Source organism: Leopardus geoffroyi, chromosome A3, assembly GCF_018350155.1.
Source record: "Leopardus geoffroyi isolate Oge1 chromosome A3, O.geoffroyi_Oge1_pat1.0, whole genome shotgun sequence".
In the NCBI taxonomy this organism is placed as follows: Eukaryota; Metazoa; Chordata; class Mammalia; order Carnivora; family Felidae; genus Leopardus; species Leopardus geoffroyi.
In genome coordinates, this window is record NC_059336.1 from 116,016,859 (window position 1) to 116,044,826 (window position 27,968).

At 48.9% G+C, this 27,968-nt stretch overlaps 1 protein-coding gene across 3 annotated transcripts; it reads right to left on the reverse strand.

Annotated features, from left to right (window-relative positions):
* Nucleotides 1-470: 470 nt before the first annotated feature.
* LBH (LBH regulator of WNT signaling pathway) lies at nucleotides 471-27,964 on the reverse strand. 3 transcript variants are annotated; one of them, XM_045447267.1, is made up of 4 exons: nucleotides 27,716-27,964; nucleotides 25,005-25,107; nucleotides 13,578-13,722; nucleotides 3,030-3,143 (listed from the first exon to the last, which is right to left on the reverse strand). In XM_045447267.1, exons 1-4 carry the CDS (start codon nucleotides 27,739-27,741, stop codon nucleotides 3,118-3,120), a joined length of 300 nt encoding a protein of 99 aa, XP_045303223.1. In that variant the 5' UTR covers nucleotides 27,742-27,964; the 3' UTR covers nucleotides 3,030-3,117. The 3 variants fall into 3 exon arrangements, with proteins under 3 accessions (XP_045303221.1, XP_045303222.1, XP_045303223.1); XM_045447265.1 differs by lacking the exon at nucleotides 13,578-13,722 and having other exon boundaries at nucleotides 471-3,143; nucleotides 27,716-27,961; XM_045447266.1 differs by lacking the exons at nucleotides 13,578-13,722; nucleotides 27,716-27,964 and adding an exon at nucleotides 25,433-25,467 and having other exon boundaries at nucleotides 471-3,143.
* Between the last annotated feature and the right edge of the window lie 4 nt (nucleotides 27,965-27,968).

Genomic DNA, 27,968 nt, shown 5'->3' on the forward strand with positions numbered 1-27,968 from the left:
ATGACTACCAAAGCTTTTAGCGTCATATATGTCCATCCTTCACCCCCAGTCTTTGTGGGTGACCTTACAAGGTACCCTGGGTGTTTCTCTTTCCTTAGAAAGGTGGCATAAAACTGGGGCTGTGTGTTAAAAGCTCCCCATGATTCTAAGCAGAACGAATGCTCGGACCTTGTCCTAGCCACTGAAATCCAAGTCTCTGGGGGTAGAACCCAGGTAGTTGTACTTTTAAAAAGCTTTCCTGGTGATTCTGATGTGCATCCAAAGTTGAGGACCATGGGCGCAGAAGGAAAGGCTGCTTTCATTCAGCCAGGTGACAAGAACCATGGGTGGGTTCACCCCAGAAGGGCCAGTGGGCAAGATACGGAAGGGACCCCAGTGGAGCTCCTCTGAACTCAGCCTCTCACAAGAGTTGCATGCTGGTGCCGTGCTCTGCCCGTTCCAATGGAAGAAAGAAGGAAACCAGACCAGAGTGGAAAGCATTTTCAAACTTTATTTACAACTGTCACAGTGACAAAAAGTAGTTTGGAAAAAAAAAAAATGCTAGTTTCTCCCTGAGCCTCAAAAAAGAACAGATAGAAGTTACAGGAGGTTCATCTTACAACAGGCATTTTTACTGAAATACTAGGTTTTTTTTTTTTTTTTTTAATACGATCAGTTAGAAATACACACAAGTTACTTAACCAAAAAAAAAAAAAAAAAAAAAAAAAAAAACCCCAAAAAACAAAAAACAAAACAACAGGAGGCCAGATAGGAGCTCAGCCACTTGTCTAAGAGTGGCTGGGTCCCTCCAACAGGCTCGCCGCGGCAGGCCCTGATTTTAGTTGTCAGCCCCTGGCCTGCTCAGACTCCAAATGGTCGTACAAAGGCATCTAGCGACCAGCAAAATAATAAGACACCCCCATAAACACACATATACACAAAGTAGATTTGTTATGCAGTTTACAAGCACGTTCCTAGCACATGGCAAGACCAGGACAGATGAGAGAAAGGAGCAGATGAATGGGACACAGAAACACAGGATTTTAAAAGGCAAGGCCCCATCCACAAAGGGAGGCAGGTGCGGGATGAGGGAGGGAGGACTCTCTGCAGCCAGAACAGGACCAGTGGGAGCATGAGGGATGCCCTGGCAGTGCGGGCTGCAGGCCTCGCCCATTCCCGAGGAGCTGGAAGAAGTTATTGCCATCAGTGTGTGTGACACAAGCAGACAACACAGGGGGCAGGGCGCGGGGGGCGGGGGCTGGGGGCTGGGCGTCAGCTTCCCAGAACCAAATCCTGCTGAGGTGTTAACCGCACACCCTCGTCCCCTTGCACCCACTCCCCGGAACCACGCTAGCCTTGAGGTATTAAATACAGCTCTATATACAAGTCCCAAACTGCGGTCCACCCAGACCCACTGGAGAGCTGCAGGGTGCCTCTGCTGGCCCAGTTCGGCCTCCAGGAGGATTTCGAGCTCACCTCTTGGCTGCACACTCATGCTGTGAGCTACAGGAGGTTTGAAGAGTGTGCCCTGCAGCCTGCTGCTCCAGATGGTTCTTAACCATAAGAAGCTCTAAGTCCAAGGCTAGCTTTCTCGCACAACTGTGCCCTTGCAGGGGACAGGGGAGAGGTGGGAGGGATGAGGGCCAATGCCTAATGCTCCCTCATCATCATCACCGTGCCATCCACCCACCGGCATCCGGAACATCACGAGGACAAGCCAGGGATCTCATGACACCCCAGTTTCAAACTGCTGCAAGAGAGCCCTGTTACCCCCATCGGCTAAGTCTCAGATTTGGAATCTCCATTCAAGTTCTTCTCCCCAACAGGAAACAGAAGGAGCCTCTCCTGCTCTCCACTCGGCTCCCACCAAAAAAAAAAAAAAAAAAAAAAAAAAAAACAGGCCAGGAGCCCACATGGGAGTGGGTACCTCTGCTGGTCAGGCTGGCTGAGATTGGGAACCACCTCTGCCTGACTGCTATGCCCAGGGGCTGGGGAGGGGTGGGTGTCAAGGAGAAGGAGGGCCGGCCTGGTCCCGCAGCTCTGTGCCTCTCTCAGAACGGAGCAGGCCTGGGGGAGCAGGAGGCAGGGACCTTCGCGTCCAAGAGTCCACCCCGGTCCTTCCACAAGGGTGGGACGTGCTCCCTCTAGTCCCAAAGGGCTGGGCCGGCAGTGGGGGGGGGGGGGGGGGGGGGGGAGGGGCTGCGCAAAAGGGAAAAGCTCAAGAGCGCTGCCTCTTAAGAAACTTCCAGATTACAGCGGGTATGTGAGCCGGCCACTCCACGGCTGGAGCGAGGGTGGAGGAGGAGCCGGGAGTCCTTTCTGCCCACGCCTCACCTCCGGCCGGCTTTGCAGGCAGCCGGTTTCTACTGCTTTTCTTTTCTGCCTCCCGTTAACAGACCAACACAGCCAAAATAAAAGCAAAGGCTGGTGGTGGGCAGAACTGGAGAGAGAGAGAGAGAGAGATGAACACGTTGTTTTCTGATGCCCCAGCGCTGCTGGCGGGGAACTTCCTGGCTGCACTCCTCTGCTGGATGCTTTCTTTCAAACGTGTATTTTCTCTTCCTCTCCTGTTTGTTCTCTTACCCCAAATGTTCCTCGCTCGCGGTGCACATACCCCATCCCTCCCCCCACCCCGGAGCGCACTGGAATCCCACTGCTGCCTCTAGCCTGCTCCGGGTTCAGATACCAATCTCAAAGATGCACCACTTCCCCGCACCCCACCCCCCCACCCCTGCTCTACGCAGCTTCCTTTCTCAGAAGGCCTTGCAAATTGTCGCAGAGGGCTCCACTGCCCAGCATCTCAAAAAAAGAAAAGGAAAGAAAAGAAAACCAACTCAGTGATTTGCAGGTGCAAAACGGAAGCCATCATTTGACATTTTCAGAACTGCTGTGGCTCACTCCCTTCTTCCATGGGAAAGAACACAGTTCAGGGACAGATGCCGTCTGGTATGGCCCCCAGGGAGGTGGCGGGGACTCTATTGCTCCTTGTTGTCTTTCTCTGTGTCTTCACAGTTGTCCTGTTCGTCCTCCTGGACCACGAACTCCTCGGGGGGCCACCGGAGCTCCCCGCTCTCCACCTCACCCTCCGTGGGCTCTACCACGATGGAGGGCAGGCGGTCCTTCACTTTGCAAGAGCGGTCAAAGTCCGACGGGTCGGGGAAGATCTGGAAGAAAAACAGAGCAGGTGTCGGGTCATGCACAGTACCGGAAAAGAGAAATCCTGTTCCTTCATTTCACATACACGTGCAGAACGGAGCCCCTCCGGAGGGCCCGCCACCGTGCCAGGCTCTCAGGATCCCAGAAGGGAGCCCTAAGGCGGGAGTCAGGGAGAGGCTTCTGGGGCCAACACAGAAAATTGTGTCTCAGCAGACATTAATCCCGAAGCTGCAAATTTTCAGGGCAGTGCCACCAAATTTGTGGTGCCACTCTGTTCGTGCCTTTTCTTGTCTTTTATTTCCAGATAAAATAATTCAAAATCATGTCACCCAGAGTAAGCCACACCTGTCTGCAGCCAGCACGTTACCCCCGCAGTCTAAAGCATGTCACAGGTACCTTAACAGTGACTTCCTCCCAGAGTAACGATCAGCACCTAGTAGAAGCCAGCTCCCAGGTGCTTTACATATATAGTTTGGAACTAATACAGTTGTGCTGGAAAAATAGGGGTTTCTGATACTACCTTAAAGAACCTCAGGTTTGAAGAAGGAGGCTGCCCCAACCATACAGCCTGGAAATGAGTGGCTGTGGAATGGGATTCCAGCCCAGGTCCGTCTGACCCACGTGCCCAGGCCCCCAGAACACCCTGCCCCTCAAACAGATGAGTCCTGATCTCTCTGCAACTATAAAGTCAGGGCCAAATCAGGGTTGAGGGCATGACAGGTCCCAGTCACAGGCACGCCAGGAAGAATTCTGTTCTCACTGTTTTCACCTGTGAGTAACTCCTGGCTCCTTGATGGTTCTACACCTGGAAGAGTCTTTTCAGAGTCCCACCAATGAGGCTTCTTTTTTAAATGCCTATTGTGTGTCCTGCCTAGAGCTGGGAGAAATCCCAACCCAGGGGATAAAAACGAGGGCCACGAGGGGCTCTGCGGATTCCCTCTGTACTCACTGCCCTATGACTACAGCTGACCCAATTCTCTGCCCAGCAGCTTAAGTACTTAATCTGATGGGCTGCTGGTCCCTTGCCATCCACAGCCTTCGGTGACACACCCGAGAGCGGGAGAGAGGCGCCTCCGTCTGGGACACTGAGGCTTACAGGACACCGATGTTGAGAGCCATGTGGCGCCTTCAGAGCCACCTCTTCCAGTCTCTCCATTTGGTAGATGAGGAAACCAAGGCTCAGAGGGGCCCAGAGACTTGCTCAAGGTCACACACCTTGTTAATGGCAAGAGAAAGGAAAGCAAAATCGGAGTGGGTAGAGACACACATTTGAAGAGAGCCTGGAGATTGACCGAGCCGGGCGCAGATCAAGATAGGCCCATGTCAGCAAACAAGGGTCCTCTCTTTTCAGGAGGTAGCAGAAATGCTCTCCTACAAACTCAAGGCCTTCCCAGCTTTTGTGATGCCCAATCTTACAGCACCCCAGCCCTGAGCACTGCCGTCTCAGTCACAGACCATGTCGCAGGCCACGTCATAGGCCACGTGGGGCTTCCGAGAATCACGGGCCTCAACAAAACCTCCCCAATCCCTGCAGACAAGTGATTATTAACCATTTATCCAATAAAGCCCTATTGCTGGGGATTAAGCCTTAAGCCAGCTGCACAACCAGGCATCATTAAAGACTTAACAGGCTCATAAAAAGTATCGTAATGGCAGCCAGGAGGAAAACAAGCCAGAGGCGGGGTTAGACTAGTTGGGGCGAAAGGAGGCATGGGGACAGTGGACCCACGCTCTAGGTTTTCTCTCCCTGATGGGGCCAGCCCTGCAGTTCTGCCCTTGGGCTGTGCTGTGCACACAGGCCTGATGTGCTGAGCAGGGAGAGGGTCGAGGGGCCCAGCTGGGCCCCTCCTCACTTCTCGCATGGAGCTGGAGTCTGTCCATGGGGGTGAAGCACAGGTGCCTTCTGTGAATGACCTTTGGGACTGAGCAAGGGGAAGCCTGGCAAGTGGAATGCACGCCACAGTTTTCAAAGCTCTTTCAGACATCCCCTCATGGAGGTGCAGAGAGACCCCGGGCTCTGTGGGACCCATGGAACGGCTAGGATTCAAACCGAGATCTGCTGTTTTCAGTGCCTGTGCCTTTTGAAAAGTGAACGGATGCCCGTTTCACACATAGAAAACTGACCAGGGAGAGTGGGCAAGACTCCGGGCCTTAACCACCCATTCAGCTGCTAGACACTCCAGCTTAGGAGCAAGGATGACCGCTGGGCAGCTAGGTCTAGAAGATGAGCTTCCCAGTCTGGACAGTTGGTCTAAATCTTCAGGACCTGAGACAGAGCTATGACGTATCAAAAGGAGATGGCCGCCTGGCTCAGCATGGACCTGGGCCCCTGCCTCTTCCCTCTGACCTCAAGCCCAGGGCTGGGCCTACCTGTGACATCCCAGCAACTGGATTCTAATTATGATCACCTGAGCCAAGTAAGAGCGAAAGGGACAAGACGTAGCAAGGCCAGCTGAAGGAGGAGGAGGACAGTGAGAATGGAGAGCATGTCATTTCGTTTCAGGATGGGAATAGGTCTTTAAAATTAGGGTGGGGGGGAATGTTAAAATGATGATGATGGTAATAGAAGATAAGCCAGGCACATTTGGTGGGCAGAATCTCATCCTTTACAATCCTATGAAGTAGTGATCCCTATTTTATAGATGAGGAAACTGAAGCCCAGAGAAGGCAAGGGACTTACTCAAGGCCACACAGCTAGGAAGTGGCTGAATCCCCGGGGACCTGAACTCAGACCTGTAGAACCTCAAATTTGATAACACATTGTGTAGAGCCACAGACCGCAAATTCTCTCTACGTCCATGACATTACTTCTATAACCCCAATCGTGTCCTCTCGACTGCCGGTGACTCAGTTTCTCCTTTTGAGAAGCGAAGCGACCTTCACATCTCACTAGATGTGTACAACTTCTTGGCAAACACACAGATGATAAAATGCTTTGAGGACATATGCTGAATTCAAACTGGAATGTCCTCTTTGGAGTCGTTTCAACAAGACTACAGTAAGTATTCAATCTCCAAGCAAGAGGCGGCAATACTCACATGGTAATTAAAATAACTCCAAACAATGCCTTTCATACCAGGAGCTGCACAATTAAGTCTTTTAAGTCCTTGGGGGAAGTCTGAGCACTGAACTTCTGATACTGTTCAGATGCCAGAGAACTTTGCTCCCTGAATGGCTCAAAGGAGGCGCCATTAAAATTTTTTTTTTCTTTACAAAGCCTGTTAATTGCATTAAAAAAAAAATCACTATAATAATCATACCTTTCCATCAAAGGTTTTATTTTATTATCGAATAATGCCAATTTATGCCTCTGAAAATTGTAGCTGTCTCCAAAGACAAACATGAGCCCAGACCAGTTTCTCATTTCCTCGCATGCAGACAGAAAGCCTTGCAAAGTGTTGCTGAGCATTTTGCCAGCACAATCTTATCTCCGACAGCTGCTTAAGAGGCTGACCCTAAGGAGGTCGAGATTTTTCCACTAAGTCATGCTTTTTAATCATCTAGGCAGCAGAAAAATGAGAGGTTGCAACTGCAATTTGACGGGGTAGGGAAGGCAGTGGAAAAAAGGACTAAAGTCAGACTTGCCAAGCACATGACAGGTAAGGCTGGGGCGGCAGGCCAGCCTGGCATGCTGTTTGCCTGCAGGAACTGGCAGGGAATAAAGAACGGCCCCTGTTCCAAAAAGAAACTGCTTCTGGTTCAACCTCTTACCCCAATGTGCCCCTTGTCTCTGGACTAGGGAAGGGGAAAAAAAAAAAAAAATCCTTTTCTCTTCTCTCTGCAGCAAAGACTCATCTTCAAGAGGTCCAGAAAGGAAGATGGGAGGCTCTGAGAAGCCTTTCCCACCATAACCCCCCTGTATAGGGCAGGGCAGATCTAGAAGTATCCATCCCCAGCTGTGAGTCTCTCAGCCCAGTCCCTCCCTCCCTCTGCCGACATTGGATTCCAACATCCAGCTATCCCACTGTCACGCTTGGCTGCCGGAGCTGATGGCTTGGATGAAACTAACAGACACTAAGTTCCTTCCTTTGCAAATGGAGTGAAGTGTTGAAGTGCACACACAGCATCCCGGCCGGATCCTGTGTGTCCCGCGGTGTGGGAAACAGCAGGCGTTCAAACTTGGCACGAGTGAATTTTATAGAGGACACTTCTCCAGGTGGCCTCTAATCCCAACAAGCCCTGACATTTTGGGAACTCAAATGGGTTCACTTGAAAGGTCAAGGGAGCTTTAGAACCCTCTACGAGGAAGAAATGGTCTGTGAGATGTAGTTTGGGTGCCAATATACTGGAATTTCTGGCTGTATGGATGAGAGCTGTCCATTAGGACTTTCTGTGATAATGGAAATGTTCTGTCTCTGTACTAACAGTAGCCAGTAGCCACATTGGCTATTGAGCACTTGAGATGAGGCTAAATTGTTAAATTTTCTTTAACTTTTATCAATATAGACTTATCTATGTAAATATAAATTTAAATTTTTTTTTTTTCAACGTTTATTTTTTATTTTTGGGACAGAGAGAGACAGAGCATGAACGGGGGAGGGGCAGAGAGAGAGGGAGACACAGAATCGGAAACAGGCTCCAGGCTCTGAGCCATCAGCCCAGAGCCCGACGCGGGGCTCGAACTCCCGGACCGCGAGATCGTGACCTGGCTGAAGTCGGACGCTTAACCGACTGCGCCACCCAGGCGCCCCTAAATTTAAATTTAAATAGCTGCATGTGGCTAGTGGCTACTGCACTGGGCAACGCAAACATAAATAGTTAAATACGAGGACCAGGAAAACAGGCTGGTCCAGGAAAACTGTCAGGATGTTTGGTTGATGGACCAACATGGGCAGCCTCACAGCAGAGTAGTCTGGGGTTGGGGGTGAGGGATTAGAAGGCTTTTCGCTTGAATGTAAGAATTGCTGGTCAGTCGGCTCCCATTTCACCCATGGAGGGGAACTGAGAGGTAATATCAAATCTCCAAAGGCCTGAAATTTGGGGGCCTAGCTATCAACTGTCTGCCTCTAAGCCAGGTGACCTAAACCTGGCTGCCTCTGCAGTGGGGAGAGAAGAGAGATGTCTGGCACCTGGGATGGAAAATGTGAGCAATTCTGGTGGGAACAGCCCCTCCCCTGAGTGCACGCGTCCCTCAGCCATCATTCCTGACAAACGACTCACAAGAGCTGGCCACAAAGAGGGCGGAGGGCTCAGCAAAGAGCTGAGAGATGCTAACAGGGAAAGCGGACACCAGCCAATGCAGGAGATGAAAGGTGGCTAAATGGATACAAAGGGCTAATTACCAGCTCTGCAAGCTGAGACCTCAGGGGCCTGGGCATCCTGCTTCTCTGTGCTGGGCTGTCACAGAGGGATGGGGTGGGGTGGAGAGGGGAGGGAGGGCAGAGGCCCTGAGGTGAATAACCTGGCAGTCCCCAAGGCACTGGGAGGGATCTGCCTCCGAACACAAAACCAGTGAGCCTCTCCCCTCTCGGGTTCCAGAGCGGGGATAATCAACCTCAAACCTGCAATGGAAAATCGCCATTCCCACAGGTGGTAGTCCAGGAGTCTGTTAAGACTTGGCTTTTACTTTGTCCCCCATTTCTTATTAGTTCTGTGACCTTGCTCAAGTCATTTTAACTTCTCTGAGCTTCAGTTGCCAGAGTAAAATGAGGAAGGAATTTCTGCTTTATAGCATCGTTGGCATGATTACATGCAGCTCCATGTTGAGAACCAGCATGGTACCCAAGGGGCTCAAAGCTGTGGTGGCCGATTCCCGAACTCTTCTCTTCATCTATAGATTGGGATTAATGTTCATTGCCATCTTATAGTGCTTTGGAGAGAATCAAATACCGGTATGTGTGAACCTGTTCTGTAAACGTGGAAGTCCTAATAATGGTTCTTATCAGGTAAAACTGCGGTCCCCAAGGAGCGCTTAGAGTGAGGGACTGAAAAGTCAATAGTCCCAATTGCTTGGGACGGGCACAAGTGAGCAGAACTCCTGGGTGTGCACTCACAAGTCTAGGCCAGGTTCTATGGAGAAAGGATTTTGACTTTATCACTTCCCTCCCAATGCTTCTGTTTTCCCAGGGTTTGGGTTGGGCCAGCTGGAACGAAAGCCACTGCCTTGGTCCAGGACCTAGTCTAGTCTTCAGTGGATTCCCTGTAGCTAGTGATCTTCCCATCATGCACCACCCCACCCCCACAGACCTTTCTAGGGGCCTGCTGCCTCTCAGCTTCCCTAAGTCTGGGTTTCTTCTTTTTCTTGGAGAAAAACAATGGATTGGCCTTGTGTGTTTATTCCTTCCTAGGAGGGGCTGGTTTATAACAATGGGCAGATCTCTACCAGCATCCTGCTCTGCCAAGGGCTGAACAAATGAGCAGCAGCTAATCCAAATGAAAAGTCACCCTGCTTTTTGACCCCTAACAATATGCAAAGGCAAGAAATATATATGTTCTTTGAAACATTTGCCTCCTGCTATTGTACCACCACCACCACCGCCGCCATCATCATCATCATCATCATCATCATCATCATCATCATCATCATCATCGTCATCATCGTTATTTGCATGTTAATGACTTTTCAAAGTGAAACGTGGCTGGTAAGAACAGAAAGAATTATAGCAAAGGGACAGAGTGGTTCCTAACTGGATTCAGGGAGGAAGAAAAGTCTCATCTCCATTGGGATGCTAGTCACCTCCTTCTCTCCATCCGTGACACTTTCACTATGCTCAAATCCCCATGGCCTGGGACTACAGAATATCCACCTCACCCTCTCCTACCCTTCTCCGGTGTCTCTAATCCTATGGGAGACTTGAGGAGAGATTTAAGGCTTTGTAACAACTGTTGGACCTCCTTCCTTTGGAATAAAGATGCTTAAGCCTCCAGCCCCGAAACTTAAAAGAAAAGGAAATCCTCTAGATAAACACCATCCTTCATAAACATCTCTCAAACACACACCCATCCTGCAGGTCAAGAGTTCCAAATTCCAATTAATTAGCACTAATTGCTGCTGATAACTCTGGGCCCAGTGAGTTGACAGGGCTTTTGGAATGTTAAAGAACACTTCTCTCAAAGTTCTTCAGGGCAGTGAGAAAGAGACTGCAGTTATCTGGCATAGATGATTTCAAATCCCCACACCCTACCATCCTAAGGACTATATTAGTATTGCCCTTTAGAAAGAAGACTTGCCTCCTGGTCACCTCTGGGCCTCTAGGGATGACAGATAGCTTTTTTTCATCCCTCTCCATTGGTACAGCCAAATGTCCCAGAGCCACACCTACTCTCTCTCAAAAAGCCTAGACTGAGGCGGCCAACCATTCCCTCATTTTCCATTTTGGAGACAAAAGTCTTGAATATTTGGCCTAGTCCCACAGCCATCCCACCCTTGTGTTGAGTCCCCTTCCGAACCCCTACCACATGGCTCCCAAAGACATCCCTGCATGGAAACAAGTCTCTCAAGTCTCTGAGGATTCCCTTACAGCCCTGCCCCATGGCTTTAGCTCGGCCGTCATGCAAAACCACCACCTCTGTGTCACACTACCAGGTCATTTGGCTTTTGGCTTCACAGTGTCTCCTGATTCTTACACCCCTGCTCTAGGCATCATCCTAGGCTTTTCTTCAGACTCAGCTTCCTGGCTTCTCCTGTCCATCAGAGGAGGAGGATTCCCCAACCTACAGCTGCACTTCCACTTTCCCAACTTCTGTGAAACATCTCCATTTGGATGACACCCATCATCTCCAACTCACCTTGTCACAAAGTGGGGTCATCAGCTAATATACCTATCTTTCTTTGAGTTAAAAACATTATTTTTTCTTCCCAAATAGGAAGTTTTGCTTGATAGCAGGTCCTATAAAAGACCTGCTGGAGATTTTAGTTGGTCCGAGCTGCAGTACTGATGCCACAACATGGATACAAACAGGGCTGTATTCCTAGAGGCTGTCTATGCTAACAGGGAGGCGATGGCCCTGCTGTCCTCTGATCAGACATATTCTTTCTGTTTAATCTAGAGCAGCCATTCTCAAAGCTCATATCCCAAGGTCTTTTCATGGAAGGAGTGTACATGGGGTTAAAATATTTTCTTAATACAAAGATGTTATTTGCCTTTCTGTCTGTGTTGACACCTGCACTAATGGCATGAGGAACACTGGTGGGTGAAACTGCTGGCATCCTGGCAAGAATGAATGGTGTAGCAGCAAACTGTACTTACAGGTATTACATTCTTTAGCACAACACACAATAAAAAAAAAAGACTTAGTATCCTTGACAAAGCTGTAAAACTTAACTTTTATTAAACATTGACTCTTAATTTTTTTTAATGTTTATTTATTTTTGAGAGAGAGAGAGAGAGAGAGAGTGGGGGAGGGACAGAGAGAGAGACGGAGACGGAGGGTCCAAAGCAGGCTCCGCACTGACAGCGCAAAGCCTGACGCGGGGCTCGAACTCATGAACCTTGAGATCATGACCTGAGCCAAAGTCAGTCACTCAGCTGACTGAGCCACCCAGGTGCTCCTAAATATTGACTCTTAGGTACATGTTGCTTTAGTATTCTATGTGATGAAATGGAAAGCCGGCAGACAGCTCGCTGCTGCTGTACTTCAGAGCACATCTCAAGGAAGAGCACGCGTGCAAAGGAGTTGCCAGCTGAACTAGCCACTATTTCCACGGAACCCCATGGTTACTTGAAAAAAAATGACCGCCCAACAAACCATGGTTATTTTGACTTGGGTATTTGGGGGACATGTCCTCAAAAGTGAACAAAACAAGCATGTCACTTCACGGAAAATGACTAATATTTGTTACCAATGATAAAAATCAAACTTTCAAGCATAAATCATATCAGCCACCATAACCTTGTCAGCTTCCTAATTACTTGAAGACTTTCTGATGAGACCAGTAAAGACATGAACAAATGTGACTTTTTGACATTTTATAATGACACGTGTCAACATTTGGAAGACCTGTCTTGTTCAGCGAACGTGTGTCTTCCAAATGACCGGCGCACCACATCGCAAAACCAAACGTGGGTAAAAGACTCATTCAAAGTGTAAGACAGACTACTGGGTTTTAATGTAAGAGTACAACTACTTTGTTGATGAGATTTCAGATTCCATGTTGCTACTAACCTTTAAGAAACTACCACTTGCTGAGTTTTGGTGAAATACCAAAGAAAAATATCTGAATAAGCCTATTAAGATATTTCTTCCTTTTCTTAGCTTTTCTAATATATCTGCATAGGCCCGATTTTCTTTATTTACTCCAACCAACACTTATTGTAACAAATTGAATGCAGAAGCAGACATGAGAGGCTAGCCATTTTCTGTTAAGCCAAATATTAAACAGGTTTGCCAAAATGTAAAACAATGCCTTTCTTCTCACTAAACTTTTTTTTATGTTAGTTTGGTTTTGAAAACATTTGTCTTTATTAAGAACTGTTATTTATATTAACATGCAATGGTTTTACAGTTATTTTAAAATAGGGTTTTTTAAATATTTTCTAATTATATTTGAAAGAGAGAGAGAGAGAGGGAGACAGTGCTTGAGTGGGGTAGGGGCAGAGAGAGACACAGAATCTGAAGCAGGTTCCAGGCTCTGAGCTGTCAGCACAGAGGCCGACGATGGTCTCAAACTCATGAACTGTGAGATCATGATCTGAACTGAAGTTGGAAGCCCAACCAACTAGGCACTTGGTTTTACTGTTTTTTTTAAAGAATTTCACTTACTTATTTATTTATTTAGAGACAGAGCGTGTGTATGAAAGCAAGCGGGGGAGGGGCAGAGAGAGAGAGAGACAGAGAGACAGAGAGAGACAGAGAGAATCCCAAGCAAGATCTGCACTGCCAGCACAGAGCCTGACACAGGGCTTGAACTCATGAACCATGAGATCATGACTTGAACCAAAAGCAAGAGTCTGACACCCAACCAACTGGGCACCCAGGCACATTGGTTTTACTGTTATTATAAAGGAGTTAATACAGAAAATTTTTACACATTCTGTTTTAATATCAAAAGATATGATCCACATAAACAAATACCTCCGGGGGTCCTAAATAATTGTTAGAATGGAAAAGGGACTGAGATCAAAACATTCGAGAACTGCTGACCTAGAGAAAGAAAAAGCACCCTCGGGAAGATGACCACATAAGTCAAGGTTGAAGGACAGTATGTTTTCAGACTGAAAAGATTTGAGAGGAGCATAAAACTGCCTTCAAACAGCCGGAAGGCAGACATGAAGAAAAGAGAGCAGATTTTTTAATTCCAGAGGGTGGATCTATCTAGGATCAGGGTGGAGGATCTCACCTCATCATACAACAGTCTAACAGAAGTAATAGCATCGGCCCTCTCCCCTAGAGATGGGGAAATCAAGGCCAAAAGAGGTGATGTGAATTTCCTTAGGCGACACAGACAGAAGCCAAGCCAAGATTAGAAACCAGTTATCCAGATTTGTAGTCCATAATCTTACAGCTCTGAGAGGTTCTGAAATCCACGTCACTGGCTGTGTCCAAAGAGCACCCAAGTGACCCAATGTCATGCCACTGTTGCATGCGCTCCCACGTCTGAGATGCTAGAGTGTCACAGTTGGATTCCACTTTTTGTTTGTATACTCTCTAAAAGAATTTTGAGGGGCGCCTGGGTGGCGCAGTCGGTTAAGCGTCCGACTTCAGCCAGGTCACGATCTCGCGGTCCGTGAGTTCGAGCCCCACGTCAGGCTCTGGGCTGATGGCTCAGAGCCTGGAGCCTGTTTCCGATTCTGTGTCTCCCTCTCTCTCTGCCCCTCCCCCGTTCATGCTCTGTCTCTCTCTGTCCCAAAAATAAATAAACGTTAAAAAAAAAAAAGAATTTTGAAAAATTCTGTCATTTCACTCATTTTTAAATCGACACCTAAAACTTCTGATATATCATAAACATCAATGTTTTATTTTTATTTTTTATTTTTTTTTTTTTAATTTTTTTTTTTCAATGTTTATTTATTTTTGGGACAGAGAGAGACAGAGCATGAACGGGGGAGGGGCAGAGAGAGAGGGAGACACAGAATCGGAAACAGGCTCCAGGCTCTGAGCCATCAGCCCAGAGCCCGACGCGGGGCTCGAACTCACGGACCGCGAGATCGTGACCTGGCTGAAGTCGGACGCTTAACCGACTGCGCCACCCAGGCGCCCCATAAACATCAATGTTTTAAAATAAAATGTTTATACCATTCTTTTAAATGTACCCAATGCCTTGTATAAGCATTAAAAAAAAAATTTTTTTTTTAATCTTTATTTTTGAGAGAGAGAGAGATAGAGTGTGAGTGGGAGGGGCAGAGAGAGAGGGAGACATAGAATCTGAAGCAGGCTCCAGGCTCTGAGCTGTCAGCACAGAACAAAGCCAGACGAGGGGCTTGAACTCACGAACTGAGAGATCATGACCTGAGCCAAAGTCAGACGCTCAACCGACTGAGCCATTCAGGCGCCCCTGTACACAATGCCTTATAAACACCAAAGCAACTTGGTGTCAACCCTCACCCATTAAAAAACTCATAAACAAGCTCTTAAATTTTATCCTTTTCTCTGCTTGAAAATGTTTCTCCGTTCTACTGTTCTATAGAATTTTAACTTAATAGAAGCTTTTAGTCATGAGGTTTTCTCATACTTCTCTGCAGTAAAGAAATGTACTTATGGATATAAATTGATAGTTAATATTTGTATATCAAATGACCCTAAGGCCTGTTAGGGAAAAAAAAAAAATCTGGATTGGCTCATTGCAGCTATTAGTATGTAACTGATCAATAAAATACCACAAATAATTGTTACATACAAAAAGTAATCTTTTTTTATTGGTTTCTTAATGTGATAGATAGGTGGGATTTATGGAGCTTCCCAGTCAGTAACATTTTGAATGGCCCATTTGTTTGGTTCCCTCAGGGCTTCAACACCCTGGGGAAAGTACCTTAAAAGATTCAGGAGGGCAAGACACAAGTCCTTCTCTTACAAAAGAGGAGGAAAAGAGCACCTGGGTGGCTCAGTTGGTTAGTCAGACTTCCGCTTGAGTCATGATCTCGCGGTTTGTGAGTTCGAGCCCCACATCAGGCTCTGTGTTGACAGCTCAGAGCCTGGAGCCTGCTTCCGATTCTGTGTCTCCCTCTCTCTCTGCCCCACCCCTTTTTGTGCTCTCTCTCTCTCTCTCTCTCTCAAAAACAAACATTAGAAATATAATAAAAAAATAAAACGGGTGGAAGGCAATCTTGACAGGAAAGGTAGGGAAAGAAAACCGGAGAAGCCTGTCTTCAGGAAATGCAATGTTAGAAAAGCAACAGAAGGAAGCTGAAGATGGGGAAATACGTTTCCCGAAAATGCTCTCCGCTGTCACATCCCTTGGAAAGTTCCTGTGAACCCCAGGGCAGCTGTCCTCTGGTGTTAACACTTTGTTAAAACATCAAGTAGCACATACATAGAACATCATTAAGAAGTCATTTGGCATGAAAACCTCTAATATTAGGGTGCCAAGGAAAATAGCCAGGAAGGATCCTAATGCTCCAACTGTCACATCTGAGGGGGCAAATGACCAAAGAAATACGGAAATCATAATGGAGTGTTAGTTGATCTTTAAGAATGCTTTCATCTAAGAGGATACAACGGTTGAAGAAAAGAAATTCCTTCATGATAACAATAGTGATGCCAGCCTTGGGAAGTTGGATACCACTGAAATTATTTATCCCTCCATGTCCACATACACATTATGGCTCAATTATATTTTTTCCTTACTCATTTGTTTAAAAAATATTTTAAAAGGGGCGCCTGGGTGGCGCAGTCGGTTAAGCGTCCGACTTCAGCCAGGTCACGATCTCGCGGTCCGTGAGTTCGAGCCCCGCGTCGGGCTCTGGGCTGATGGCTCAGAGCCTGGAGCCTGTTTCCGATTCTGTGTCTCCCTCTCTCTCTGCCCCTCCCCCATTCATGCTCTGTCTCTCTCTGTCCCAAAAATAAATAAAAACTTTGAAAAAAGAAAAAAAAAATTAAAAAAAAAATATTTTAAAAAAAGGAAACAGTATCACCACACAGATGGAAAACTAGTATTGCTTGTCATAGGCGGTAACCATGAAAATACACTAACATTTGTGAAGTTTGTCCAAGTAACACCTAAATTGACTAGTCTGTGAATCCTACTGGAACATCGGCTTAGGCTGTTTACTTGTTGCCAAGAAGCTGAGGCTTGCACAGTTGTTGGGTAAAAAGTCCCTGAGCCCTGCGCCCAAAACTTCCATTATATTCAGATCTACTTCTAAGAGCACAGTCCCTCCTGAATTCCGAAGCAATATTTCTAAACCATGACCATTCCATGAGCCAGACCTGGAGCCCCAGAAAACCAAGATGGCCTAAGGGACTACCTGAATGTCCATCCAAATCTCATGGGTCTCCAGGCAGAGTCGACCTCACTACTCTTCCTCAAGGTCACGTGGTGCTCCAATGTCATTAATAGAATAAAGGAGACAAGGAGAGCAATCACTGACCCATTTAGATCTATAATCCAGAGTGTGTCAATCTACCCACAATGGGACAAAAATATAATCACCAGCTATTTTGCAATGCTGGCTAAATACAGCCTAAGCATCAATTGTTATCATCTCTGCTCAAAATAAGCAATTAACGAACTAAAGGAAGATGTACAACATCTAAACACTCTGAAATAACCAAACACCTTTCTGACTCTACCCACAAAGTTCCTCCATGATCCCAACTCTACAGATTTTACACCCCTGAAATTCTGTGTGCTAGAGCTTTCCAGACAAGAAGCTTATATTTTGATAAACACTTCTATTTGTTTTGTTTTTTAAGGTCATATATAATCAAGAGGCTTAACGATGTTGAATCTCTTTGAATTCTCAATGAATCTCTTTGAATCAGTAGCTGCACTTCCAAGAATTATTCCAAGGAAAGAAATCAGGCCTGTGCAGAGATTTATGTAAAATAATGTTCAGAGCAGCATTCTCTGTAGGAACAAAATACGCCACAACCAAAGATTCAGCAGTAAGAAATGGCACATCACGAAATGAAACACCGTTTTACAAAGAAAAACAAATGGACACAGTCACAAATTATAGTAAGTGACAAAAAGACTCACTAGAGCGTATGTATACGCTCTCTCTATATTATATGTATATAATAAATATACATATTTGTCTCAATTTTGTCTTTTTAACATAAAGACATACAAAAATACTAGAAGCAAACATACCAAAATATTTCAGCGATAGAAATATGGTGGATTTTTCTGTATTTTAAATTTTTCTAAATTTCTAAAAGGAATAAATATTACCTTTTTAATTATAACACACACACACACACACACACACACACACACACACACAGCATCTTTTGACTTTAAAAACTCTGTCCTAAGACTCTACTCTGAGGAAAATAGTATTAACTATGGACAAAGATTTATATATAAAGTTATATATAAATTGTCACATTATTTATAGGAGGAAAAACTTATACAATCTAAAAGTTTTCAACAACTGCAGAATGGTAAAAAGAATCATGTTGTAACTGTGGGACATGACATCGTTCAGTTATTAAAACTGCTGGCTTTAAAGCCTTTTTTTAAATTTTTTTTTTTCAACGTTTTTTATTTATTTTTGGGACAGAGAGAGACAGAGCATGAACGGGGGAGGGGCAGAGAGAGAGGGAGACACAGAATCGGAAACAGGCTCCAGGCTCTGAGCCATCAGCCCAGAGCCCGACGCGGGGCTCGAACTCACGGACCGCGAGATCGTGACCTGGCTGAAGTCGGACGCTTAACCGACTGCGCCACCCAGGCGCCCCTTTTTTTTTTTTTTTTTTAATTTTTTTTTTTTTTAAAGCCTTTTTAAGACAAGTTATAATGATGTGATGCTGATGACTTATACACTGTGAAGTAAAAAAGGCACAACACAACTGTGATTTAGGCTACGTGAAAATACAAGTGCGCTGGAAAAGAAGGGAAAAGTTGCTACAATGTGAACAGCTGTGACTCAGGCATGGTGGGTTTACGATGATTTAGAAAACAAAAAGGTTAAAGAAAGTTAAAATTCCATCACGGGCAGAGGTTACTTTTAAAATTTGAGGAGTAAGTGAAAGAACAATAAAATACGTACTTTACCGGTGAAAATATAAACTAACTGGGAAGAGGGAAAAGGAAGAGAAAATTTTCCTATAATCTCAACACTCCAATCTAAAACAACCACTATTAACATTCCACCGTCTGCCCTTTTGGTCATGAGGGAGTGCGTGTGAGTGTGTGTTTGTGTGCGCGCGTGCACACCTGTTCATGTGAGTGTCTGCGAGTGTGTGTGTGTGTGTGTGTGCGCACGTGCACACATGTATGAGTATATGAGTCTCAGCAGGCACCTCGGGGTCGGTCCACAGAGATCAGTGGCTGAGCTCAGTGCTGCCCACACCCCTTGGGCTAATAATGGTGATCTATTAAATTAGAGCTTGTACACAGGGCCGTGTCCGGAGAAAACATTTAGGAATTTGGGAAAGCAGGGACGCCTCTCAAATGCAGGGTGGATGAGTGTTCTACAAAGCAAAGGCAGAAGGTGAATTCAAGGTATACTATTAATTCTGTCTGGGAACCACCTTCAGATTCAAGTTAGGATAAAGTCAGACCTAGAAATCTAACACCTCTGAACTGAGATTTGTGAAGGCCCTCCTGGCTCAGGCCATTTCTACTCTGGGTGAGAGATCCAGAACCTTCCTTCCCATTGGCTCCAATAAAATTCATGGCTGAGCAGCAAGCAGTCAGTGCTGCCCTGGCTAAATGCTTGGGTGCCTCTTCTCTACAGTTTACCTAAGAAAGGACCTTCCGACAGTGCCAGCAAGGTAACGGATTCTAGTTGGGGCGGGGGGTGGGCAAAGGAGCCCAAACTTCCCTTAAATTCAAAATGCTAGCTGAACAACAGTCTGGAGAAACTTCTGGCAACTTTTAATTTTTTCCTCCCCAGGTCTGCGCAGGAAGGAGCCCTCCCCCAGCCAAGGGGGGAAGCAGCAGAAGCAGGATTTGATTTGCCGATAAAGAACCCTCCTGGGGTGGGCTCAGGGACAGGGGAAGGGCAAGCGGGGCAGTGAGAGGTAGCAGAAGGGTCTAGCATCTAAGAGACTGGAAAGAAGTAAGACCCTGACAACTCTGAGCCCCATGTGAATGAGGGCCTGTTTTCATATCCTCTGAGGATTATTTCAGGACTCGGGCCTGAAAGATCATTTCAGGACATTCACTAGACACCCAGGAATAGCTCTTGGCTCCAGAGGCAAGATTCGCCACCCAAACTCACCCCTTTCCCTAAGGGTACAATCCTCCTTTCTATTCAACTTGGAAGACTGTGCCCATGTCAGGAAGGTGCTGATCCTATAAAAATCTATGCCGTGGGACAGCCGAGGTAGAGGGAAAGGGAGAGAGGAAGGTCTGATCGATCCTTCAGCACTCACCGTGCAGCTGTTCGCAGGACACTGTGGCCGGCACCATAGGAACAGAGCAGTCTAAGACACAGCCCCCCACGCTGCACAGCGATGAACATATCACCACCTGAGAGGCGTCAGGCCTGACACAGGCCCTTTGACAGAAGGCTGGTTGCTTGGTTCTAGCATGTAACACGTTGGCCAGGAAAGCAAAGAAAGCCCCTTCTCTCCCTGGCCGTGCTACAGACTCACCGTTGTGACCACATTGCGTGTGTTGGGGGGGGGGGGGGCGAGGGCGGGGGAATCCCCCAGGGGACCAATTCCAGCCTTCTGCAGGCCTCAACCCGGGGTGGGGGGGCATTCCAGACTGTAAACACGACGTGTGTGTCAAGGCTTTGGGCATAAAAAGGAAGGTGCTGGATCCCTCATACAACCTAGAGTTGATATGAACAGGGTGGGCACTGACTCGAAGAGAGATTGCGTGTGCAGACACAAACCCACTCGGAAACAAAGCCTTCCTGCTATACCCTGTGGCCCTAACTGGCTGTTTGGCATCACATTATTAAGATTTGTACTAAGAGGGAGCGGAGTGGAGGGGGTGGGGATAGAAAAAGGAAAACTTGCTGTGATTCCGGCAACATGTCGTGTCCATGGCTGGATATCTCCGGCCAAATGCTTTGCAATTTTAGCTTTATTTCTCTCCAGGGACAATCGAGGGCTTTTGAAGATGATGATTTCCTAGTGACCATGGGACTTCCGTGAGGCCACTCAGCAGGGCTTCCAAAACCCTTGAGAACATGGGGGGGTACCACAACTGGGAAGGGGTACAGGGGCGTGAGGAGGAAGAGACAGAGCTGGTGAAGGAGTCACCAGGCATGGCCTCCTGAGCAGAGGCTTGTGGGAAGCAGAGACAGGGACTCAGAGCTCCAGCCTCTCTGAGGGCTGAGCCTGGGGAGGAAGCTCAACCAGTCACTTGCTGCACCAGGTATGTTTGCACAGCGGGGGACACCCAGGGAGAGCCAGGCTCAGGGGTCTTCATAAAGAAAGACTCTGCACAGAAGGTGTTTCTGAACTGCTGCTTGACTTCAGAGATTAACCCAAGCCTGTTGGCTGAGACAGGAGCTGCTGCTTCTGATAAAGGGAAGTGGTAGGTGCAGGGTGCGGGTAGGGGGGCGGGCAGGGGGAGTCGGCTGTCATTGGGCCTTGCAGATAGAAGAGAGCTAACACTCAGGCTCTCAGGCTCTCAGACTGCAAGAAGCAAAGGACAGAACTGTGGCGAGAGGTCAGCCCCCCACTCTCCCTCCTCGCAATGGTGCCAAACCCAGGATATCCCTCCCTCCTGTCTTAGGAAGCAACAGGGAAGACGCAGGGAAGCCCTGAGCTCAGGGGATCAAAGGGAAAGCACAGGACGCAGAACGCTGTGGTGTGTGAAGAGCTAGCTCCTTCTGATTTACGGCACATCCTCCCGGCTTCCCCGAGGAGAGCCCACTGCCTAGCGGACTGGCGGATGGATGTCAAATGGTAGGAGTACGTGACCAAGAACAGCAACAGGGATACGAAGGACAGCCAGTGAGAGAACGCATGCCGATCACAGAGGAATTTAAAAAGCTTAGGGAAGGACAGAGTTATCAGATCTCGGTCTGGATGCTTTAGAAGGGGCAGTTTTCAGAGAAAACCAAGGAGCCATACCTCTCTCTAGAACTTAGTGAGGGCAATGCAATCGCAGAAGTCTCAGCACTGTGCTGGGGGGCAAGTCAGGCAGCAAGGCCAGAATGCCCACAGTCCTTGGGTCGTGGCAGTGGCAGTGTCTATAGGCAAACTCTCAGGACCCTTCCCCACACAGGACCTGGGCCGATTCAGGTGCAGCATGAAAGGAGGCCCAGCCAGAGAGGCATTCCAAAATGCTACATCCTTAGAGCCCCCAGAGCCCAGGGAGGGCCCCGCCAGGCAGCCGCTGACCTGCTTCCTTGAACTGGGGAAAGTAAGAAGGTGTAGGCAGCAGACATTCTTGTCCCACGGGTGGGTCAGAGAACAAGGGGTCCACAGCCACAGTACAGGGAGGCAGCTGCAGCAATTGGGGACCCAAATGTCCTCCCGGGGACCCTCCCGCTCAGCCCCAGTGAACGGACTGCTACCCGCAGCCTGCCCAACAGGTACTCAGACTTTCGAGTAACCATTTACTCACCCACCCAGCCAGGTGTCCTGGTTCATGCCAAGTGGGTGCACAGACATGGACTTCACATACGGAACGGACTCTCTAAATAAAGTTAAGATGCACCAAGGCACTGGCTCCGCTGATTTGTATACAGGCTCACAAAATGACACTATCATCCTAGGCACGAGAGGTAGGGCTTTACCTGAACTTTTCAGAGGATAAAAAGGCATTTATCTGAAGCCTTGACAGGCATGAGCTGAGGCAGCCCTTTTAAAAACCTTAAAGTAGAGGTGAAGGCGGCCAGCTTTAGGATCAGAAGACTCAACTTCACCAGAACAACCACCAGCCACTTTGCACCTGCTCTATGAAAGCATGGAGCCAACAGGCACCTTGGGTTGGGGAGGTGATGGCTGATGGGCACAGAGAGGGAAACAAGGCATCCCGTGCCCTCAGAGACCTGGGCAGGGAGAAGGTCAGGCAGGACCTGCATCCTCAAAGCCTAGGGAAGCATCGTTTCAAAGCACACCAGCCAGAGGTGTTGAAAGAAGAAAGAGGTCCCATCTGGGGCAGAGAGATTAGGAAAGCTTCATTCTGGGTAGGTCTGGAAGGTGGGGGAATGACTGACAAAGTCCAGTGTGCCTATTTATTTTCTGACCTTGTTTCAAGGTCGAATCACAAGTCTGAGATTCTATTTCATCTGCCAAGTCAGGATTGATGTCTCCTTCCCACTTTCAGTTCCTTGGAAAAGCAGGTCTTGGTAAAAGCCATGTACTATTATTACCCTCAGGAAGAATGCCAAGAACAGAGTTCTGAGATGTCCCGCCCCAGATCTGAGCCCAGAGGATGAGCTATCCAGCCAGCGCAGTCCCAGCCAATCCCCAGAGCTCTGGTGGGAATGCGTTTCATTGGGTGACATCGGCTTTGAGGGGACCCAGAGGATATCGGTCATATGACAATTGTCAGATCAGCTCGCTGTAGAGCCCCGCACGTGGCATAAACAGGGACAAACCAAAGGGGTATTGGGACACACAACAAAGTTAGGTTAAAGGTGGAGGTGCTCTCTTGCAGTCCTAATTTTCTTTCAAGGCCCAGCCCCAAGTCGGACGTTCCAAGCCTTCTCGTTGCCATCCACACCTGGACTGACCATGGCTTTGCATTGCTTTACCAGACTGCCTACGTTCCAGTTGTGGTGCACATGCTGGTTTCCCTTGGCGCAGCGCCCGCCCACACCGCACTGCACACAGCCAATGCCCAGTAAATGTGGCCTGGTTAAAGATTACACCCTCCCCCCCCTTCTTCATCAGGCAACCAGAGGACCTTTCTGAAATCTTGTGACAAGAGTGCTTTGAAGTTCCAGGTAAGAGATCTTGGAACTGGACAGTCACCCCCACCCAGGTAGCAAGAACAGATTTCCTGAGTGGCTGTGAGAACTGGGCCCTCAGGCCAGCACCACAAGACAAGATCTCGGGCCCTTTTCTCAGGCCGCATCGTGACATTTTGGGAGCCCAGAGGCAATTTTGTTATTTTCCCCCTGCCATTGCAATCTCAGCTTGGCCTTCCTCACCCAGAGCTCAGCCCCTTCTGCCATCTTTACCTGTCCCTCAGATCCAGCAGAATGGCCTGAAGGTGGAGACAACAGCCAGAGGGGAAGTGGCCCTTCACCCTGGGACATGTTCAGAAGGAGAATATAAAAGGCACACACAAGACATCCTGACTGTGTTTGGAAACGTTCTGTGATGGAAATCTAAAACCCAAAACTGAAAGAAGGTCTCACCTGTAACCACAGAGATTCGGTCTGATTCAGTGGCTTGGAAACTGGTATCCAAAAACACCCTGGCTGGTGGGCCAGGAAACTTCTACCCTCCCACAGGCTGTGGGGCCTTTGATTGTCTCTTTCAGACCCTCTCTGGGGGTGGAGGGTATAAAACCAACCAGGAGAGGGTATTCCCCCTCCTTCCCTCATCTCCTCAGGCCACATGAATACTTGTTTCCAGCCAATGAAAGGGGCTTGGCCAGACTGACACAAAACAAAGGGGCCTTCTTGAACCTCCCAGTGTGTCGCCTACCAAGTTACCTTACCCAGACTTAGCTTTCATCTCAGCTCTTCGATCAACAACCCCACCCCCCATCACCATCACACGCCCGCAGCTTTCTATTTGTTTCTTCCTCTACAAAACAAATGCCCTGGAATGGTTCTACATAATGACTAGCCAGAGCAAGTCCAGATTCTAACCAAGACCAGCTCCAGGCACAGACACACGACATGTCAGAAGAGCAAGGCTTTGGAGTGCGGGTCTACTCAGTCTGAGCCTGTCTCTTCACCTGTTAAACAGAACAAGAACTCCCACCTCAGAGCTACGGTCAAGAGTAAACGAGTAAATTTGCAAAGTGCACGGCTCACAGCAGACATTGTTAGTATTTGCTGAATGGGCCGGCCCATCACACCCTATTCATCTTCCCCGCGCCAATGCTCCCAGCACCAAGGTCTTCCCTTAAAAACAGACTCCTTCCTCTCCCACGTACAATAACCTAGGAACTCCTCTTGGAAATATGGAAACAGTCTACTGTCCCAGAGGTATCTGAAGATGCTGTGTAGCCGGCCAGGCCAGCGCACAAGGGCATGGCAGGCGAGGAAGAGCACTGTGCTAAGAATCTGAAGATGTTACTTGGGCCACTTTTTGAGTCCTTATGTATTCTGGATCCATCACACAGGATGAACTCTAATCTACATGCCAGCAGTCACATCCCTGAGATAGCTTGCCTTTGGGGACAGTTCTCCTCAATACTAAGTACTTTGAACATTAACTCTGTTAGCATCAGCGGGTCAACCATCAATCTGAGGAAGAAAGCAGCATGTGACACAGATATTCTTCCACCAGATCACCTTTGCCCATAAGCTACCCTTCAACAGTGATGTTTCTATTGCCCAAGGCCTGGCTGGGAAGGGAAGTTCTGGTCTGAACTGACTGCACAAATCACGTCTTCCCTTTGCTGCTGTGAATGGGAGGGTCCACAGCAGCCAGCATGACTAACCAATGACGTCAGTTCATGCTCGCTGAACCCTTACTGTGTGTCCCAGGCACTATGAATGCTTTCTCCACACCACCTCATCAAGTTGGATCTTTACCACCATTTTCCACAGTAAGGACTATCGTTGCCCCATTTTACAGGTGAAGAAACTGAGGCTTACTGGCATTAGGGGACTTTCCCAAGGTCACATAGCAGTTCCAAGTGGCACTGGGATGCAGAACCACGTCTGCTCCAGCCCCAGCGGAAATTGCCAGGCTCTGAAGAGCCAGAATGAACCCAGTACTGAACTCACCTGATAGGAAAGGCCATCCTTTCGGGGGTTGAGGCCAATCTCCTCCATGGATGGGGTGTTCATCATCACCTCAGTCATCTCGGCAGATCTCAGGTAGTCAGGGCTGCCAAGAAACCCAGACCAAAAGTCAACAAACACACGCACTTTCATGTTCCTATCCTTGGTGCGTTCTGCTGTCAGATCAGGGGACTGTCTGGAGGCAGGATGAGAGGTGTTCAAAACAGACCTCACAGAAAAACAAGCTCACACCCTGAGGAAGTGCCGTACCAGCCCAGGGCAGCACGGCTCTCAGTCTCAACCAACAAAGCCCCAAAACTGCCTGGAAACCTCTCTGGCAAACCTCTCTTCCCTCCTCTCCCGTACAAGTCCCCACTGGCACAGAGCAACTCTGGATTTTCTTTTAAGTGACAGAACAGAAAAAACCATACCAGTAGGTATCTGAGTCCATTTGTCTCTATTAAAACCAATTCAACCCGTGTCTAGGAGAACTGCATATTATTATTACATAATGATAACAGGTCAACCTCAGGGAAACCAAGTCCAATAATGCTGCCTTGCTAAATTTCACGCTCTCTCTCTCTCTCTCTCTCTCTCTCTCTGGTGTTCCTTTTTGCAAAATATCCCACTTAAAGCCCCAAGGGGTCAGCTTCCTGCAAGCGTCACATCTGCCATCCAATCCCCTTCCCTAGCCCAGCCACAGCAGCTGCAAGCTCACAGCTTGAAAAACATCCCCTGGATTAAAAGCCTTAAAGATGCCCAGACTCTGATTGCAAAGGAAATTTCCAGAGGGGCCAAGCTGGCCCACCAATGGCTGACATGTGAAAGTGCTTTGTACTCTGTAAGCAGGATACAAATGTTCCATTATCCCCACACAAGCCACGGGCACCTACGGGGTCCCGAGTGCACAGTGCCAAATAGTACATACCAAAGTCAGTGTACGCCCTACACAACACCCAATATTTTCACCATCGTGTCTTTACACACTGTTAGAAAAAAAGAAAGCAGGCAAGGCTTTAAGACCGACTGCATCTAAGGAAGCAGGGTTTCCTTAGATTCTTCTTCATTTTATGATGACTACATAGAGTAGAAATAGCGCTGGATTTGTGAACAGAAGCAGGAGGTCTGGTCCAAGCTCTGTCACTCAAAAGCTGTGTGATCTTGAACAAGTAATCTAACCTCTCTGAGCCACAGGTGCTCTGTTTCTTACCATGATGCTAATAATGCATATCCCACAGTTATGCTAAATGGCTAATCTCTGGGGGGGAGAAAAACCATTGCAAACTATGAAGTGCTAATCTACTATGAAATAATTCCCAATTATTTTATTTCCCTTCATTTCTCAGGGGATAATAACCCTGATGGGCCCGGACACCCACCTTGGCAAGTTTTGGGCGGTCAGGGGCACAAAGCCTCCAGTTGCCTTGGAAGTCTCACCCACATGGCACCTGCTGCTCACACAGCACGGAGGTGGGAGCGAAGGGGCGCGCATCAGGAGGGGGGTACGCAAGCCTCACGGGTGGGGGAGTTTTTACTTTCTTTGGAGAGTTCATGTCCCTAAACAGAGCCAGCGTGGGGGAGGAGAGACAGAAGATGCTGGGCTTCGGGCAAGGGTTAGGGTCAAAAGTGGGGACTCCAAAGGCAGATTCATCTGGGGTCGTGGAAAGGCTGCCGCCGACCCCCAAGGAAACGGGCCCGAAGAGCGCCCACCCGGCCCCTTGCCTGGTGTAGCGGCGCTCGCTCCTCGCTCCGGGCTGTGGCGCGGGCCCGAAAAGTTGAAGCGAGAAGCATGAACTTTCCGGTTTCTGGGCTCAGCAGGACCGCGCCGAGCGGGACCCCGCGGAGCGGGTCAGCGGCGCCCGCACCTGAAGGCGAGCTCCGAAGCCGCCAGTGCTCGACCCCTGGCCGCTCCTCCTCTTCCCCGAGGCAGGAAGGAAGCGGCAGCCGGCGCGGCTGGGGGCCTCGCTCCGCAACCAGCGCGGCGCCCGCGGCGCATCCCTCCCGGCCCAGATCCCCGGTCCTTGCGAACCTCCTCCTTCCCCTGCCCGGCCCCGGATTCTTCCAGCCCATCCGGCGAGGGCGGCTCCCCAGCCCCAGTCCCGGCCCCCACAAAGCCGCATCGCGTTTTACGGGTTATGGAGAGGAATGAGACCGAGAGGGTGCAGCGTGTACTTGTACTGCTGCTTGTGGCTTTAACCGGGTTCCGTGTGGGGAGAGCAATTTTCCCCACCCCTCGAAGCTCTGCAAAAGCCGCCCGCGCTGCACCAGCTCGGCCCCGCGGCCGCCGGCCTCGACGCCGAGACTTGCATGCAAACAAAAAGAAAAAGGGGAGGGGCCCGGGGAGAGCTGGAGCCCCCTGCGCCGGCCCGGGCGCGTGCCTCCCGCAGCCCTCTGCATTAGGGTTTTATTAGCGGGGCTCAAGCTTGATTCCTGGTCCCCCACCCCCACCCCACCGCCAGCACATACACACCCTCGCAGCAGTCACTTAAGTGACGGCTTCGAGTTCACTCCCTTTGTCTGGATGCTCTCGGCACCCCCTCCCCCCACCCCCACCTTTGCAACCTTGACGTTGACTCCTGCACGGGTTGGGAGGCGGGCGAGTGCGGGCGTCCGCGCCGCCTGCTGCCCTCGCACCCGAGCCCGCAGGAGCAGGAGCCCGGGCCCCGCAGCCATGGCCGCGAGACGGATGCCCGCCGAGGGCGCAGGATACTCACCAGTGAATGGGGAAATATACAGACATGAAGTCCTAGGGGAGGCTGACCCACGCCCTTGTGACTTAAAAACGGTCACTGCGTCCCGAGTAAGGGTGTCAGGGGCGCAGACAGGCGCGGCCGGCGGCCGAGTGCAAGCACTAGGCGTTCGCGGGTCCGCCTTCCGGAGACAGCCCCGCTGCCAGCGGCGTCCGCAGAGCACACGGAGCTCTCGGCTCTCCACCGAGCTCGCGGCCCCACAAAGAGCCCGGGAAGC